The sequence below is a fragment of the Dermatophagoides farinae genome, chromosome 7 (assembly GCF_024713945.1).
Source record: "Dermatophagoides farinae isolate YC_2012a chromosome 7, ASM2471394v1, whole genome shotgun sequence".
NCBI lineage: Eukaryota > Metazoa > Arthropoda > Arachnida > Sarcoptiformes > Pyroglyphidae > Dermatophagoides > Dermatophagoides farinae.
Window position 1 is genome coordinate 825,802 of NC_134683.1, and position 17,485 is coordinate 843,286.

Here is a 17,485-nt window from a genome sequence, read left to right on the forward strand (position 1 = left end):
CATCAAAGTTGGATCAAGACTCTGGACAAAGAAAAAAAAATTCCAACAATAGTTTTTGCTAACAATCTAATGCCACTACCTTGGATTCATGAATTCACAAGCGGCTATATACACCTTGATGGATTCAATTAGGTGTATTGAGATTTTTGAAAAAAAAAATTCAGAATTTCAAATTAAAAATATGATATAATTTTCTTTATTTTGTCATTTATATTCCTAAGAATTAATTGATTAATTATTCTATTTAATTAAAATGGTTACATTTTTATCAATATCGTTGGATTTTTTCAAACGTAATGGTTTGGTATAATATTTTTGTTGATTGGATGTTGTTGTTGCTGTTGGTGATGATTTTGGACAAACATTCGAATGAATTGTCATGGCATTGAAGATATGTTCAAGTGATTCATGACATGATATATAGGATGATGATTGATTTTCACAATGATTTCGATCATTCATGTTCATCATTATTTGATTGGTATTTTTATGACTAAATCTATTGGATATTTGTTGATGACAATTAGCCATCATTATTGATGATGATCTTCCATTACTGTTTAAATTAAAATTTGACTTTCGCTGCTGCTGCTGCTGTTTCTTCTGTTGTTGTTGTTGTTGTACACTTATATTGAACAATTCTTCACGACGTAAATCACGTAATTTTCGTTGATTAAAAGCTCCTTTACATATTAAACGACGTAATGCTTGACGAAAATCTTTCATATGGAATGCATATAGAAATGGTGATCCAGCCGAATTGATATGTGATAAAATGATTAAAAAATCCAATATACTGGCAGGTAATTTTGGACATTGTGGACAGAATGCTTCAAATGCATTCGATGTATATAATGGAATCCAACAAATCATAAAAAACAAGACAATGATGAATAATTTTTGTGCTTTTTTCACTTCACGGCGGCTATAGTTTAATTTATTGTTATTGTTATTGTTGTTGTTGTTACGTTGTTGTTGTTGTTGCAAATGACAATGATAATCAATACTTTCGATTGAATCATTTGGACTAGGAAATTTGGAATGATCATCATTTCGATATTTCATAATGGCTAAAATTGAACGCCATTTAAATTTCGAATATTTCATATCGGTACAATCGATAATCGATGTAGGATGATTCATATATCGATTATTATCAATAGATATTGTACTTGTTTTACGACTACTTGGTTCCGATTTTGTTTGACCATCATCATCATGATCATGATTAATTTGTAATTGATTATGATGATGATGAGGATGATGAAATCTATTACTATTAATTAGATGTGGTAATGAATTTTTTTTTAATACATGGCTACTACCAATACTAATATTTTGTTCATTTCGATGTCCATGTTGTTGTTTATCCATACTATTGTTACTAGAACCACCGGTTTCACATTCTTCAACAATCACATCGGATATGTAATTTTGTTTTGAAGAAGAAAATTTCTTTTTTGCCATCAATAATGTAGGAACTTTATATTGATTCGTTGACGATATGAAACTAGATTCCTGATGACTAATACTTAGATGGCGAACCTGATTGTTTTTCAATAGAGAGAGAGAAAAAAAAATCGTCAGAATTTGAATTACTATGCATTATTACCGATATCCCGCAACACACTATAGTACAATACCGCAGGATATCGGTAATGTTGTTTACACATACTTTATTCATACTAAGTTGTTGTTTAACAACAATATAGATACGAATATAAAAAATGGCCATTATAATTGCAGGGAACACAATTGTGGCAAAATAAAGAAACATTAGAAAATTATAATTCATTGTTGGTATGAAATAACAACGGTCATTATATTCATTGTGCCATCCAAATAATGGTAACAATCCGATTAATGAACCAATAAGCCAACAAGCACAAATTATAGCTAATGCTGTTTTCTCTATATAGTTGATGATGATTAATTGATTAATTGAAAAAAGGGGAAAGAAATTGGAAACAAAATTAAAAAAAAATAGAGATATACACGATACATACCGGAAATCCGTTTATGATAATCCAATGGATGTAAAATAGCCCAATATCGATCCAATGATACGGCAACCAAATTCATTATGGAAATTGTACACAGGATGATTAATAAACTAAGCATAATTATACATAATCTCATTGAACCACGTGGTGAACCGATTTTTGTCATTATAGCCGATGGTATACCGATAGATCCAACCAATAGATCGGCAAATGAAAGGCTAATTATATAAAAATTTGTTACTTTACGTAAACGACGATCCTGTATGAATACAAGAATGACCAATAGATTTCCAATGATGGCAATGAATGCAACAAATGCTTCCATGCCAACATAAACGATTGGCAATTCACCATCATCATCATCATTGTTATTATTATCATCATCACCATTATCATTATTGATCATTGATGTTGGTGTCATATTTTTTTTTTTGTTGTTGTTGTTGTTGTCGGATCGTATGTTTATTTTCGTGGAATTTTTCAACAAATTCACGCATAAATCATAATGATTGATTGATTGATTGATTGTCTTTCGGAATTTAATATTCTCAAATTCTATACGGTGATGGAAAATTGAAAAAAATTGGAAATTTTGAAAAATGAAACGAAATGAAGAATAAATTGGAAACTTGGTAGTCATTTGCATTTATTCATGAAATATAATTATTATAATATTAAATTGCACCTATGAATTCATATTGTTTTTTTTAACAGAAATGTGAAATGATCCATTTCATTTGGGATCTGGTTGTAACCAACAAAAAAAAAACGAATGAATGAATGAATGGTGACAACCACTATTTAGAATTGAATTCTTTTGGTTACCAGGCATTTGTAATGTTTCTGGTATCTCACCATTGAAATTGTTTGTGGGTTTTGTTTGGGCGCTATGAAAAAATACACAGAAATAATATTGGTGACCACAAATGAAAAATAAGAAGAGAGAAAACAAAAACAAAAAAAAAAACAATCAAACAAGATCAACTTGTCAATATTGGATTTATAATAAACTCATGTACGCACATATGTGTGTGTGTGTGTGTGTGTGTGTGAATTTAATCTAATTCTGATCACAAAAACAAAATATTCAAGGTTACCATTTCTCTATATCATCAAATGATGATATGTCATTTTGAATTTAGAAATTAATTCAAACACATCAATATAAAATGGAAAATCCAAATGGCATGATAATCAACATATGTAGAATGAATAAACTGGGAAAACAAAAAAAAACTTTCTGGTGGTGTAATCATCATCATCATCATCATCATCATTTTTAAGCTCAATTATGGCATTATGTTTTACGAGCGAAAATTATAGAATGAGAAACAAAAAAAAAATTTTCTGGTAATGGTCATCATCATCAATTAAATGATGATGTGCTAGTGTGTGTGTGTGTGTGTGTGTGATAAAATTGGATTAAATTTGCATATTTTATAAGCATCACACCACTAAAAAAAAAACTTTTATCATGCTGGTTAGAATATTGTCTGGTTAGAAACAATATGGATACTGTTGTTTGAAATTCTATACGAAACGATTAAAAAAAAGGGAGGAATGGAAAAATAATGACCACAACAGCAGCAGTCATCATTGTTGGAAACAAAATATGTTTTCGATGCAAAAAAAAAAATATTCTAATGAATTGGATATGGAATTTTGGAATGAAGAGATAAAAAAAAACTTACCCAAAATTCAACAACAACAACAACAACTATTTGGACGCATAAACAACAACAAAAAAAATTGGTAGATGAAATTTTATCGTTTTTTTTCAGTCAAAATCACCAATAATAATGATTTTTATTATTATGGCTGGACAGAATTTATTTTTTTTTTATAAATTCGAGATGATTATGTACCGAGTTTGTTTGAATCGAATGAAAGAATGGACAAAATTTTTTCCAGAATACCCGGGTTTGTTTTAGTTCGATCGATCGATGCGTTCGAATTCTGTTCTATTCTGTTCTGTACCACGCATGCGTAAATGGTAGCAACACATGCTCATTCATTCATTTATTTCATCCGTTTCTGGTCCAAGGACCATGAAACATTATTTATCAATTTCCAGGCTGGAATGTGAGAGAGAGAGAAGAAAAATTCCAAAAAAAGTAACGAAATCCGTAAAGTAAACAATGATGATGAAGAAAGAAATTAGAAAATTTTTCTATAGAAACAAATCGAATCCAAATGATAAATGGTGCCAAATACCAATGTATTTTCTATAAATATATCTATACCCGCTGGTTGGATGTTTGCCGAATATATCGTTATCCGGACCGGATATTGGATGGCTTAGAAATTCAACAGAAAAAAACAAAGACAAAGACAAAAACAAAAACGACCGAAAAATTTAGGACAAAAATCTCATTTTGCAAATTTTATTTCATTCAAAAAGAAATTCGATACAAATCAAACCATCAAAATGCCCATACCGGAAATCAAATCCGGTCAACAACAAAAAATGAAAAGAGAAAGGCAAAAAAACAACCATCAAAATCACTTAACCAAATTGATATGAAATTGAAAAATAATAATCATTTTTTAATAACACTAATGTGCATTTGCACAAGAATTTTCATTACAAATTACCATTTCATTGATTGTTCAATATGATCATATGATTCAATGGAATCGGTTGCACCAACAATAGCCAATACTGGTGGCCGATTTTGGATATATTGTTGACATATTTTACGAAAATAATCCAAATCAATTGAATCAATACGTGATTCAATTTCAATTGATGATATTCTACGGCCATAACAAAGCATTTGTCTGCCAATATCTTCACAGATCTGTGTTGAACCATCCAATTGTAGCATCATATTTGTTTTCAATAAATTTTTTGCACGTTCCAATTCTTCTTCCGTAACATCTGTACATAATTGTTGCCATTGTCGGATTAAATGTTGAATAAAGGAATTCGTTTTTGTTTTATCACCAATAAAATATACACCCCATAATCCAGTATCTTTATAACAGGTATTAAATGATTGAAAACTATTGCATAGATCTTGTTGTATAGATGTTTGTGCTAAATATGAAAAACTATTGAAACCACCGCCTAATGATCGATCCCATGAACCGATTAATGTATTTGCAATCATCAAAACAATATTATCAGCATTGATCCAACCAGTAGCTTCGATTGCTAATGCACCGTAAATTAGATTCATTGATGGATCATTCAATCGTACATCACCACCTTGATAACGACATGGTTCTGGACGAATATTCGATGCATCACGATCCATATCACCGAAATAGGAATCAACCAATTCAACAATCTGATCATGATTGGTACCACCAGCACCAGCAACCACAATTCGTGGTCCTTTATAATGAGTGTTAATATAGCTAATTAAATCATTACGATTGATTCGTTGAATATTTTCGATAGGACCCAATATTGTCATACCCAATGGTGTTTCACGGAATGCAATATCATGTAGATGATCGAAAACAACTTCTTGAAGATTATTCTCCACTTCTTGCATTTCACGTAATATTACACTTCGTTCACGTTCGATTTCTTCTTTACCGAATTTCGAACGTTGAATAATATCGGCCAATATATCCAATGATTGTTTGATATCATTTTGAAGACATTTTGCATAATAAACAGTCTGTTCACGTGATGTATAGGCATTTAGATGGGCACCTAAATTTTCAATTTCCAATTCTAATTGCATTTGTGTTCGTTTCTGTGTTCCTTTGAATGCCATATGTTCGAGAAAATGTGCAACACCATTATTTTCCAATGTTTCATATCGGCTACCAGCATCGATCCATAATCCAATCGTACATGTAGGTATACCGGAATCTTCGGTTACAACACGAATACCATTGGATATTGTTGAAACTTTGGTTTCAGGAACATTTAAAATCTCTGGCTGATGATGATGTTGATGAAGCAAACGACCATTATTTTCAAATGTTACAAGTTTTTTATTGATAGTCGGTTTTATTAATCGAACATTTCGATTAAAATGACGAATAAAATTTCGATATGACATTTTCGATTGGCTATAAAATAAAAATCATTTACTGATGAAATTGATCAAAAATTTACAGCAAGATGATCAAAAATACATGCACACATGTATCTATTTCAACACCGATAGCCGGATTAGGTATAAATAGTTATCAAAACTTTTAATTCAAGAAAAAAAAATTCGAATGTTTATCATTCACAGAAAAAAAAATCATGTTACACTTTTTAATGAATTTAATTTCATACGAATTGATAGGAGAAAAAAAGGTAATTTTAATAAATTATCATTATCATTATATTGTTATTATGGTTGCTGTTGTTGTTGTTGACAATAAATGATGAATAAAGAATGAGAAAAAAAAATTCTGGGATAAAAAAAATCGTGTGTGTGTGCGTATGTTTCAAATTTCAATCAATTGATGAATCAAGCCAATATTTTCTAAAAAAAGAGATATTTATAAAATAAAAATCCAATAATTATGATTGAGAGAGAGAGAGAGAGAGAAAAAAAAAATCAATGGAATGATTAACTATTGAATTAGTATACTAAAAGCAAATTGATGTTGATGAATCTTGAAAATTCATTGTAATGATTGAGTGAGTGCGAAAAAAAAACACATAAAGAGATCCTGCAATGATTATTTCAGTTGAAAATGAAAATTTTAAATATAAAGATTCGAAAAGGCCATGATGATGATGATGATGGCTGTGGGTGTGTGTGTGATGAATTTTTTTGTTTTAATTTGTTTTGTTTGCCAATTATTATTCCCAGTGTCAAATACTTGTTGTTGTTTTATGGCTGAATGTTTTTTCCACATTATTTATTTATTTATATATATGTTACATGAGGTTATAAGTCAGGAAAAAAGAAAGCTGCCATTATTATCCTGGTCAAACATCCTTCTTCTTCCCGTTGTTGTTGTTGTTGTTGTTGATGATGATGGATTCGAAATTCAATGTTTTTTTTTATAATAAAATCGGATAAATGAATGGAGATAAATGATCATTATTATCTCTCTATGTTTAAAGTATTTGATGAATTTTCTGTAAATGTGATTTCAATATAAATGATGTTGTAAAACCTTTGTTACATTTAGGACAAATATGTTTCAAACGTTCATTGATTGGTTTATGAATATTTTCATGTCTGGTTTTATTATAAATGGATGAAAAAACTTTATCGCATGATGAACATTTATATTTTGGCGCCATACGTAGACCAGAATTCTGTCCATGTACCATTTCATCGTGTCGTCGTTTATTATAAGTGGTAGAAAATGTTTTATTACAAATTTCACAAAGTATTGTTTTCTTTTCTTTTTCGGTAGTCGCCGTTGTCGTTGTATTTGTTGACAATGTTGTATGTTGAAGATGTTGTTGATGAGGATGATGATGATGATGATGAAAAGCAGCGGTAACCGGATTACCGGCTATTAATGATGATGATGATGCAGCAGCAGCAGCCATCATCATTGATGGATTTGCTGCCGCATGTTCAGCCGATATTGTTAGTATCTGTTGTGCAGCAGCAGCATTTGCCGCAAATGGATTTGTTGTTGCTAATGTCGGTACAAATGTCTGTACAAATTGTACAGCTGATGGTGTTAATGTTCGTTGCTGTTGTTGCGATTGTTGTTGTTGTTGCTGCAGTTGTTGTAATTGTTGATGATTTTGATGCTGTTGTTGAATCAATCCTTGATGTTGTTGTGATTGTTGTTGCTGCTGCTGCTGTTGTTGTTGTTGTTGAGCAGTTGTAGTTAATTTTTGTAAAATTTGATTATGTACCATTTCATAATGACGTCGTTTATTATACATGTTGACAAATGTTTTCTGACAAATATCACATTGATATTTACCAATTTTCTTTATAATATTCTCTTCTTGTTTTTTTTGTTTTCGATTTTTCTTTGTGGATTTTTCTTTTTCCTTTTTCACTTTTTTCTTATTCTGCAATGGATTCGCTTGTTGTATAATAAATCCAGTTGTATTGATTAATTTATTATCAGAAGAACCAAATTTAATTTGATTATTAATATTCGTAGGCACCGATTGTTGTTGTTGTTGTGATTGTTGAACGATCAAAGTGGCTGGTGTTAAAATTGTTTCGAATTTTTGTTGTTGTTGTTTATTTGCTGTTAAAATAGGTGGTGTAGATTTTTTTGCATATTTTTTTCCACCATTCTGTTGTTGTTGTTGTCTATTCGATGATGATTTGTTGTTGTTGTTGTTTAATTTTTTTCCAACAACAACAATATTATTATGATGATTATTTATTGTTCCAAATAATTCATCACTATTCTGTTTATTGATTTTTGTCAATTGATGATCACTATTATTATAGATATAAGTACTTAATTGATGTTGATTATTATTGCCGTAATATGATGATGATTGATGATTGTCGTTATTATTGTATTGACGAATTGTTTGAAAATTTTCACCAAAATTATCCGCTGATTTTATGTTAAGATAATCATCATCTAATGGATCTTCGAATGGATCTAATTTTTTTGGAAATAAGAAATAGAAATTAAACAATCAAACACACAAACACAAAAAAAAAATAAATAATACCAGAATCATATTCTTGTACATCACACGATTGGTTTGGATGATTATTCAGATAATGTTTCTGCAATGATTCTAATGTAATATAAACGTATGAACACAATGAACATGTGTAAAAATGTTTACGACGAGATTGAACACAATAATGTTGCAACATCATTTTATTATCATCATTATGTTTATAATAATAATAATAAATGATGATTCGATATTCATGATATTCGAATATTCATCATTTGTTTTCATTGATACTGCCGTTGTTTTTGTTGTTGTTGTTGTTGTCAGTTGGGTCAAGAACATTATTTTTATCAAACACACACAAACAAACAAATACACACTGTATCTCTATCATTAATTTTTGAATTTCAAATTTTTTTTTTTTTTGATTATCGATCAATTTTCACACACATCAAATTATGACAGATGTAGCCAAAAAAAAAAAAAAAAATGATAAAAAAAACATCAATATTGCTTGTTATGAAAAAAAATTTTTTTTTTTTTTACACCAAATAGGTGTGTGTGTGTGTTGTATATTTTGGGGCGAGAGAGAGAGAGAGAGAGAGAGAATCGAGAGTGAGCAGCAAATAAAATTGTGCGCTATATTGGGCACCATCGTTCATTCATTCATTCATTCATTGTGTTGTGTCGTGTGGTGTTTATAACGGCCATTGGGAAAAAAAAATTTTGATTACATCCTATATGACGGTGCCACAATATACATGTTCGTGTGTGTGTGTGTTGTCTATGTTAATCATGCCATCTATCGCCAAACATGAGCAATGTCTTCCGGTTTCCTTTTTCACACTCAAAACACATGCTTGCTTGCTTTGCTCCACACACAGACACGTTGCTTTCACACATTCGAATCGAAAATCATCATCATCATTGTTGTTGATTTGAAAATAAAATTTTTTCAAAATTTCTACGAATTCATTCTAAAAATTTTTTTGCTCCAGTAGCATTAAAACGTTTCGTGTCCAATTTTAATAGTGACTTAAAAATTTTCCAAAAATGCGTTACGTTGCTGCTTATTTATTGGCCGTTTTAGGTGGTAATAAAGATCCATCATCAGATGATATTACCAAAATATTGAGCAGTGTCGGTGTTGAAGTTGATAATGAAAAATTATCCAAAGTAGTTACCGAATTGAAAGGCAAATCAATCGATGAATTGATTGCACAAGGTTTGTTGATTACTATTTTTGCTATTATTTTGAAATTAACATTTTGTCTTTCATTTTTTGGCGAAATAGGTACGGAAAAATTGGCATCCGTTCCATCGGGTGGTGGTGGTGCTGTGGCCGCTGCACCAGCAGCGGCAGCCGCTGATACTGCAGCCGATGATTCTAAAGGCAAAAAAGAAGAGAAAAAAGAGGAAGAAGAAGAAGAAGAAGATGATGACATGGGTTTCGGTCTATTCGATTAATGATGATGAGAAACCAGCAAAAAATTTCTAAATCTAAAATTTGTCATCATTTCATTTTTTCTTTCTGACAATTTTTTATATTTTTCAAAACAGAAATAAAATCTTTTCCAAAAAACAAAAAAAAATCCTTTTATTTTATTCAATTTTCAAAAATACAACAAACTTTCTTGTATTGTTGACAAATAATAACAAAAAAAAAAAAACACGCGAGAAAAACAAAAATGCAGGGAAAAAATGCACACACGAAAAATTAGAAAACGAAAATTGATGAAATTCTTGATGAAAAAAACACCGGATTTCATTTTTCATTTATTATTCTCCATTAATGCTTGAATTTGATGTACCAAATCACGAGCGATATTCAATACGGCTTTTGCATCATGTCTTTCGGCCATTTCTTTTGAATAACAACAACAACAACAACAAACGAAAAAAAAATCAATTTGTCAATCAATCAATATTCGAAAATAGCTTACCATTGAAAAATTTAATAATATCCGTAAAATCCATATTATTCTCCAATATTATATCACGATAATATTCAACCAATGCTAATGCAATGAATAGAACAAATGATGATGATGAAACATGTTTGGCAGCCCAAATTGTTTCCCAAACGGAAAATACATCGGCATATAATAGTTCTGGATCACCAAACAACGAAACAGATGATGATTATTATTATGTTGAATACATTGATTTTGATTTTTGTTTTACCTCGTTTAAAATCCAATAAAAACCAACGATAACAGAAATAAAAATGTGTGTAATCACCATTCTGATGCATTAATTCAAAAATATCTGCATCAAGTATCTGTATTAATGATCTCATATTGGCAAAATGTGTATCCATAGCACCGCCATGTGGAAAATTGGTAGTCATTCGTATCATTAGCTTACAGAAACAGCTATACGTGTACACCTCTATTATTCATTAAAAAAATTGATCAAATTAAATTGAAAAAAAAATCATCACAATCATCATTACCATCATCAAATATGACCAATAATGGTGCAACTAGATCACACATTCCTTGTACATAACCAATGTCCAAATGATCCCAAACATATGTACACATTATATTGCGTAGTTTTTCCAAATTTTCTTTGCTAAAATACCAAAAATTACGATCACATCGTTGAACATCTTTATCGATACGATGTAAATTCAGTGAAAAAAGATCAAGAAGTTCATTCTGTATATAATAAGAGAGAACAAGGAAATAGAGAGAGATCAACATGGAATTTGATGAAGAAAAATTATCAAAAAAATAATTACCGAATAAAGGCCACCATTCGATGATGCTGGCGATACACATTGTGATCCACCACCAACACCACCTTCTCCCGTAGCACCAGATTCTATTGAATTGATGGGTAATTTAGCCGATTCGGTTTTTTCATTATTACATTTACTTTTGTCCAAGGTTTCCAATGAATTCGGCGGTATAATACGATCAACCGATGGATTTGTAATGAATATATTTTGATGATGTATACTAGTGATACTGGTTACACTTGTTACTGATTCACTAATTTTATTATGTCTCTTCAATGGTTTTCGGCAATTGGCCACACTGTTGTTTGTTGTTGTTGTCGTTGTTGTTATTGGATGATTCGTTGATTCATTCGATTCGTTGATCATTAATTTTTCATTTTCAACACCACCACCACCACCGCCATCAATATGTTGCTCATCGGTTGCCATTGGACATGTTGATTCTTTTGTTGTTGTTGTTGTTGCTATAATATGTTCAGAACCACTTTGAATAGATGATTTTCTACTTTCAAATTCTTCATTCTCTTCAAATACTTCATTCATAAACATTTTACCCGATTGATAATAGATGGATTTTTCCATCGACATTTCTGTACTATCATTTTGACTTTCAGATGATAATTTAGCCAAATTTGCAGCAACAATTTCTTTATCTCTTTGCCGTACAATGGCTTCGACAGCCAGCCATTCAGACATGATCATTTCATATTTGGCACGCATTTCAATATCATGTTCTTGTTTAGCTTTATTATCATCATTAAAATGATAATGTTCCAGCAAATATAACCATACTTTTGGACGTAATGAATGTTCAACACCACCAAAATATACTAATCGATAAAATTCCATTGGATCCATCGATATTTTACCATCCACAGTGAACATATGATTTTCCCATAAATCTTTTGTAATACCTTTCGATGAATCTGTTGGTTCATTAATACGATATATTCGTTGATTAACTAAATCGGCTAAATGTGTTCGCACTGTTTTCAAATGACGACAATATGCAAACCAGCCATAAAATGCTCTTGATATGATTTGTTTTTTCATCGTATCACATAATAGTCTAATGTTCTGTATATTGTCAATTTGTTGTTGTTGTTGTGGAATTTCATTTTTTGTTTCATTATTATTATTATTATGCATTCCTGTTTGTTGATTACATAATGATGATGATGATGACGATAATAATGTTGATTTAGGCTCTTGTTCCTGTTGTTGTTGTTGTTGTTGTTGTTGTTGTTGATTTTCAGCATCATGAATATTCTCTGCCAAAGATTCAGATTCAGATTGTTGTTGTTGCTGCTGTTGGTGTTGAGTCAATTTCGGTTCAAATAATTCAGCACTAATTGTATCCGGTTTATCACAAATTGAAATGACACGAAATACATAATCGGCTGCAATATCATCCGATTCCATATCTAATGGTGATTGTTGATGATGATGATTTGCACTTGATTGTCCTGATTTTCGTCGTAATTTGGGAAAAATTTTTCCTGATTTTAATGAATTTGTTTTTGTATTGAACATTGCTTTTTTTTGTTTGTTTGTTTGAAATTAAAATGTTTAATATTTTATACAAACCTTTGCCATTTTCCGACCAAAGTGGTGGATCCAATTGACCATATGGTACAAGTCCATTTTCAAGACAGGATAAAAATGCTAATAGATGACCACCTTTTGGAAATTTTATAGGTGGACGCATTACACCATCACGACCGACCATTACAATCGAACCACAGCTATGTTTCTGTTGATGACAATGAAGATAGACAATATTCTCCACGTTTACATTTAATGCATAGTTCCAGAATGCATTGCTTAAAATTTTATATTCAAAAAAAAAATTCATTCATTTCAAAAGAATTGACATTCAGAATAATAAAAAAACTTACGTTTTATCCATTGAATGATTGAAAAAACCATCATCTGTAGATTGTTGATTAATACGGCCATTAATCAATTGATTTGGTGTCCATTTTATGCTAAGACCATTCGAATCTTGATGTAATGATAGATAACCGGGCATAGGTTCTTGATCATCAATCTTGTATCACCCCCAAATGAACAAATAAACACAAAAGATAATTCAATAATTAATTAGTTCAATCAATTCATGTCTGTATGGATTTCCACACACTACAAACACAACAACAACAACAACAACATACCGGTTGCATAATAACATTATTTTTTCCATAAAGTAATGTTGATTTTGAATTCTGATGCAATGATTCAACATAATCTTTTGGTGACCAACATATATTTGTTGATGATGTTCGTGATATTGGCGATACTGATGATTGATTTTCATCATGATGATGGTGTTCATTACCATTGGTGTAGGTAAAATTTTTCCTAAAATTCATGCCCAATGGTTTACGTGATGATGGTGGCGTTGATTGATTGATGCCCGTCGATATTGTTGAATTATTTGTTGCTGGATTCGGTGAACAAATGGACGATGAAATACGATGACGTTGTACTAATTCATCGGCCGGTGGATCAGTCCAATATTGATCATGTGTTTTCATTTTTGTATAATCCAATGCACAAGGTCCCACTAATAATGATGCTAGTATTTGTCCAGCAACTGGATCCGATACTAATGCATCACGTTCATAATATTTATAACTATTCTCAACAACATGATCAACGATTGATACAAGATATTTTTCAAATAATGCAATTCTTATCCATAAAAAACGATATTTTGTTGGCGACGATGGTTGATTTCCACCACCACCACTACCACTATTATTATTATTATTTACATTTCCCGTATTACTCGCATTATTCGTTGTACCCGTTTGTTGTTGTTGTTGACTTGATTTCATTTTAAATGACATTCGATTACGACTTTGTAAACTATCACTACTAGATGATGATCGTCTATTGTGATTGATGACAATAAGAGAAAAAAAACATTCAAATTTCAATTGAAAAAGATGAAGATTAAACCTACTTATTTGGATCGATATTTTCAATCTCTTGTACTCGTTTCAATACCAATGCAGCTGTATCAGAATTTTTTGCCACTTTCTGCAATAATGCCGTTGTGGAATTTGTTTTGAATAAACCTAATGCACGACGTTTTAATCCATGCGATAGACAAGCATCAACGGCAGCTATGAAATTTGTTTTGTTTCATAATAATTCATTAATAAAAAATGAATTTTGCTTGTTTTTCAACAAAAAAAACAAAAAACAAAAACTCACCACATAATGATGTTATACTTCCACTATCTTCATGTACAAATTTTCTTGTTACAGCTTCTTCCATAATCTGTTTCACTTCACGTTTGACCATTCGTAATAATTTTTCAATCAATTCTTTATCATCACCTTGACCCATTGATGATTTGTTCATTGAAATTGTTGTCGTCGTTGTCGTAGTTGTTGTTGTTGTTGTTGTTGTTGTTGTCGATGATGATGATTTTGTTATATTCTCTAAATTGGAATCATTATTGTTGTTGTCATCATTGCTCGTTGCTGTTGTTGTTGTATCGTTAGTGGCCATCATCATCATCATCATCATCGTTATCATAATTTATTTATTCACATACACACACACAAAAAAAAATACACCGACAATTTGACTTCCGGCTTCTGTTTTGCAATAAATTTAGATTTTTGTTGTTAAAATCAATCAAAATAGAATGATGTCGTATTATATAGAATCTTTTTCTTTCTTTTTTGTTCGGTTTGTTGTTGTTTGAAAATGGTAAAATTATTACAAGGAACTTCTTAATGACTTAATGATGATGATTAAATTATTAACGTTTTTCCAAGTAATAATTTTTATGACGATGAAGATGATGATGATGATGATGAAAAAACTTCAACATAAATCACGATTATTGAATAAATCGATGAAAAATTATTGGATTCATTGATTGATGATCTTATAATGGAATGGCATTTAGATTTTGATCACAATAAAAAAAAACTAAACAAATAACGATAAAACATGAAAATTGTTGTTGGTTGTGCGTTGGATTCTTGTGTGTGTATGTGCATTTTGTTTGTTTTGCTGAACAAAATTCTGTCGTGTTGTTGTCGTTCGATCCAATTCCAATCACTCACTATTTTAGGATGACAGGAAAAAAATTGGGAGAAAATTCATTTAAACTGAATGTTTTGGCTGTTCATACATACACAAATTTATTCTATATTTTTATCCGTCCATCTGTCCATGATTCAATGAATTGTTGTGAAACATCACCCAATAGGATCCCATAAAATTCTTGGATAATAAACATGTACAGTATACTGAGTTGATTTTTATGATTCGATTATCATGCGCCGATATGACCAGAATCAAGAAGAAAACGTCATCAAGATATATGAAGATTGATCCAGAAACCTTTGGAGACACCAACAACATATATATTCTTGTTTGATAACCACCGAACTAGAATATTAGCCACCACCACTACTATTACTACCATCATTGCCATAATCGACAAAGACAAATTATGTTAGTACGTATGTGTTGTCACTTGTTACCACCATTAACCAAATAAATATATGGTATGGTATGTATACGTAAAAATTAAATTCCAGAATTGCGAATTTTTTTTTCGTTTTCCTGAATGCTGGAACCTGAAATAAAAAAAAAATAAATTTTTTTTTTGTTGTATAGAATTAAAGTAATCAACAAAAGAAAAGAATAAAATTTTCATACATGTCAAATATTTTGGAACAATTCAATTTTTGTTTGTTTTTTGGAGCAAATATGAAATTTTTTGACGCATCAAGGCCAAATAAATGATGATGATGATGATGATGATGGTGAAAAAAGGTGCAGAACAATACAAATACAAGTTTGTTTTTTTTCGTTGTTTCGTTGTTATTGTAATTCTTCTTCTTCAATAAAAATAATGAGCACACACTATTTTTTTGAATTCTGCATGTGTAAAATGAAACTTGAAATCAAGTTCTGTTTTCAACATCAGCAGCAACAGCAATAATGAATGAATTCGTAAGGATGATGTTCCAGAAACCAGAATTTGAATGAATAAATAAATGAAACGAAACGAAACGAAACGAAAAAACAAAGAATGTTGTAAATATTCTGGTTGAAAGAATTCGTCCAGCATAGAATATAATACAAAACAGCAGCACATTCTGTTGAAATTAATGAACAAAAAAAACAATAGAATAAATAAATGTGAAAAAAAACCAGAATCAAAAAGTGTTACCGAATTTTTTCGAATAGGAATATGGAAAACTGAAACCAAGAAAAACTTTATACACGGTGTGTGTGTACCATTGTGACTGGAAAAGAATATTCTGGCCGATTCGATAATTATTGTTGTTGTTGTCATCGTCGTCGTTGTTGTTGTTGTTGTTGTTATCGTCGAATGTGATATGATTGTAATAATAATAATAATAAATATAATCAGATTAAAGTATTTTTTTTCTTTGCTTTCAACTTTCGGCTTTTCGGCTTTTCTATGAACGAAATAGTGAAAAAAAAAATCAAAAGTAGAAATTATTTTCATTCCAAAAGCGATTATTTAATGATGAACAATTGACTTTGCTGCTGCTGTTGCTGCTGTTTTTTTTTCTCTCGTTCACTCATCTCATCTTGGTAACATATGGTTTTTTATATAAAAAAAATCGAATCAATTTCTTGGAAATTTTTTTTTCTATTTTCTCGTTGACGATGATGATGTTAATGGAAAAAAAGGAACCAGAAAAATTTTTTTTTTTCGGGCTCTTGGTTGTTTGGATCATAATCATCACTGGACAGTAGCAGCAGCAGCAGATGATTGGTTCGAATATAATGAGAATATTTTTTGGGAAAAAAATTTTTTTCTTTCTTTCCACCCGGTAGGAAATATTTCCGGCAAAAAAATAGGTTTTTCATCTCTGTGTGTGTGTAGTAATGATGATGATGATGATGATGAACAAAATTATTTTTTGAAAATTAGATTAGTCGACGAATAATGATTGTTAGTGAATAAAATGATGATGATGATAATAATTGAAAATGAACCCAACAAGAGAATCAAATTTATTCTTCATCAATCCACGATATACCAATTATCATTGTGTGTGTGTGTGTATAGAAATTCAACACTATCATCATCATCATCAATCATCAATCAATCGATATGAAAGAAAAAAAAATATTCTCAAATTACCAGTATCAAAATTCTGTATTTATTTATTAAATTATAAGATAAGAAACTTTCTGAA

At 30.4% G+C, this 17,485-nt stretch overlaps 5 protein-coding genes across 6 annotated transcripts; 1 reads left to right on the plus strand and 4 right to left on the minus strand.

The window, feature by feature from the left end:
• Positions 1-173: 173 nt before the first annotated feature.
• LOC124496551 (tyramine receptor Ser-2) lies at positions 174-2,612 on the minus strand. Its single transcript, XM_047060078.2, has 3 exons — positions 2,007-2,612; positions 1,676-1,911; positions 174-1,545 (listed from the first exon to the last, which is right to left on the minus strand). Exons 1-3 carry the CDS (start codon positions 2,422-2,424, stop codon positions 241-243), a joined length of 1,959 nt encoding a protein of 652 aa, XP_046916034.2. The 5' UTR covers positions 2,425-2,612; the 3' UTR covers positions 174-240.
• Positions 2,613-4,361: 1,749 nt separating this feature from the next.
• Positions 4,362-6,134, minus strand: UQCR-C1 (Ubiquinol-cytochrome c reductase core protein 1). Its single transcript, XM_075733126.1, has one exon. The coding sequence runs from the start codon at positions 6,023-6,025 to the stop codon at positions 4,595-4,597; it is 1,431 nt and encodes a 476-aa protein (XP_075589241.1). The 5' UTR covers positions 6,026-6,134; the 3' UTR covers positions 4,362-4,594.
• Positions 6,135-6,252: 118 nt separating this feature from the next.
• LOC142597721 (uncharacterized) lies at positions 6,253-9,107 on the minus strand. Its single transcript, XM_075733125.1, has 2 exons — positions 8,578-9,107; positions 6,253-8,504 (listed from the first exon to the last, which is right to left on the minus strand). Exons 1-2 carry the CDS (start codon positions 8,729-8,731, stop codon positions 7,027-7,029), a joined length of 1,632 nt encoding a protein of 543 aa, XP_075589240.1. The 5' UTR covers positions 8,732-9,107; the 3' UTR covers positions 6,253-7,026.
• Positions 9,108-9,375: 268 nt separating this feature from the next.
• RpLP2 (ribosomal protein LP2) lies at positions 9,376-10,121 on the plus strand. The gene is made up of 2 exons (XM_075733127.1): positions 9,376-9,754; positions 9,824-10,121. Exons 1-2 carry the CDS (start codon positions 9,583-9,585, stop codon positions 9,994-9,996), a joined length of 345 nt encoding a protein of 114 aa, XP_075589242.1. The 5' UTR covers positions 9,376-9,582; the 3' UTR covers positions 9,997-10,121.
• On the minus strand, positions 10,100-16,809 carry tbc (trabuco). Of its 2 annotated transcripts, none has more exons than XM_075733124.1 (13): positions 16,483-16,809; positions 15,966-16,408; positions 15,437-15,883; positions 14,498-15,363; positions 14,244-14,406; positions 13,450-14,170; positions 13,174-13,325; positions 12,863-13,098; positions 11,276-12,741; positions 10,985-11,192; positions 10,714-10,920; positions 10,473-10,640; positions 10,100-10,393 (listed from the first exon to the last, which is right to left on the minus strand). In XM_075733124.1, exons 4-13 carry the CDS (start codon positions 14,823-14,825, stop codon positions 10,302-10,304), a joined length of 3,741 nt encoding a protein of 1,246 aa, XP_075589239.1. In that variant the 5' UTR covers positions 14,826-15,363; positions 15,437-15,883; positions 15,966-16,408; positions 16,483-16,809; the 3' UTR covers positions 10,100-10,301. The 2 variants fall into 2 exon arrangements, with proteins under 2 accessions (XP_075589239.1, XP_075589238.1); XM_075733123.1 differs by having other exon boundaries at positions 11,276-12,774.
• Between the last annotated feature and the right edge of the window lie 676 nt (positions 16,810-17,485).

Excerpts from the sequence above, each read along its gene's own strand:
- UQCR-C1 (XM_075733126.1), bottom strand. The coding sequence starts at position 6,025 with ATGTCATATCGAAATTTTATTCGTCATTTTAATCGAAATGTTCGATTA.
- LOC142597721 (XM_075733125.1), bottom strand. The coding sequence starts at position 8,731 with ATGATGTTGCAACATTATTGTGTTCAATCTCGTCGTAAACATTTTTAC. Across the intron at positions 8,505-8,577 it reads TGTACAAGAATATGATTCTG|ATCCATTCGAAGATCCATTA; the intron begins GTATTATTTATT and ends CAAAAAAATTAG.
- RpLP2 (XM_075733127.1), top strand. The coding sequence starts at position 9,583 with ATGCGTTACGTTGCTGCTTATTTATTGGCCGTTTTAGGTGGTAATAAA. Across the intron at positions 9,755-9,823 it reads CGATGAATTGATTGCACAAG|GTACGGAAAAATTGGCATCC; the intron begins GTTTGTTGATTA and ends TTGGCGAAATAG.
- LOC124496551 (XM_047060078.2), bottom strand. The coding sequence starts at position 2,424 with ATGACACCAACATCAATGATCAATAATGATAATGGTGATGATGATAAT. Across the intron at positions 1,912-2,006 it reads TTATCATAAACGGATTTCCG|AGAAAACAGCATTAGCTATA; the intron begins GTATGTATCGTG and ends TCAACTATATAG. Across the intron at positions 1,546-1,675 it reads AACAACTTAGTATGAATAAA|GTTCGCCATCTAAGTATTAG; the intron begins GTATGTGTAAAC and ends AAAAACAATCAG.
- tbc (XM_075733123.1), bottom strand. The coding sequence starts at position 14,825 with ATGATAACGATGATGATGATGATGATGATGGCCACTAACGATACAACA. Across the intron at positions 14,407-14,497 it reads AAGTATAACATCATTATGTG|CTGCCGTTGATGCTTGTCTA; the intron begins GTGAGTTTTTGT and ends CAAATTTCATAG. Across the intron at positions 10,394-10,472 it reads TATTATTAAATTTTTCAATG|AAATGGCCGAAAGACATGAT; the intron begins GTAAGCTATTTT and ends GTTATTCAAAAG.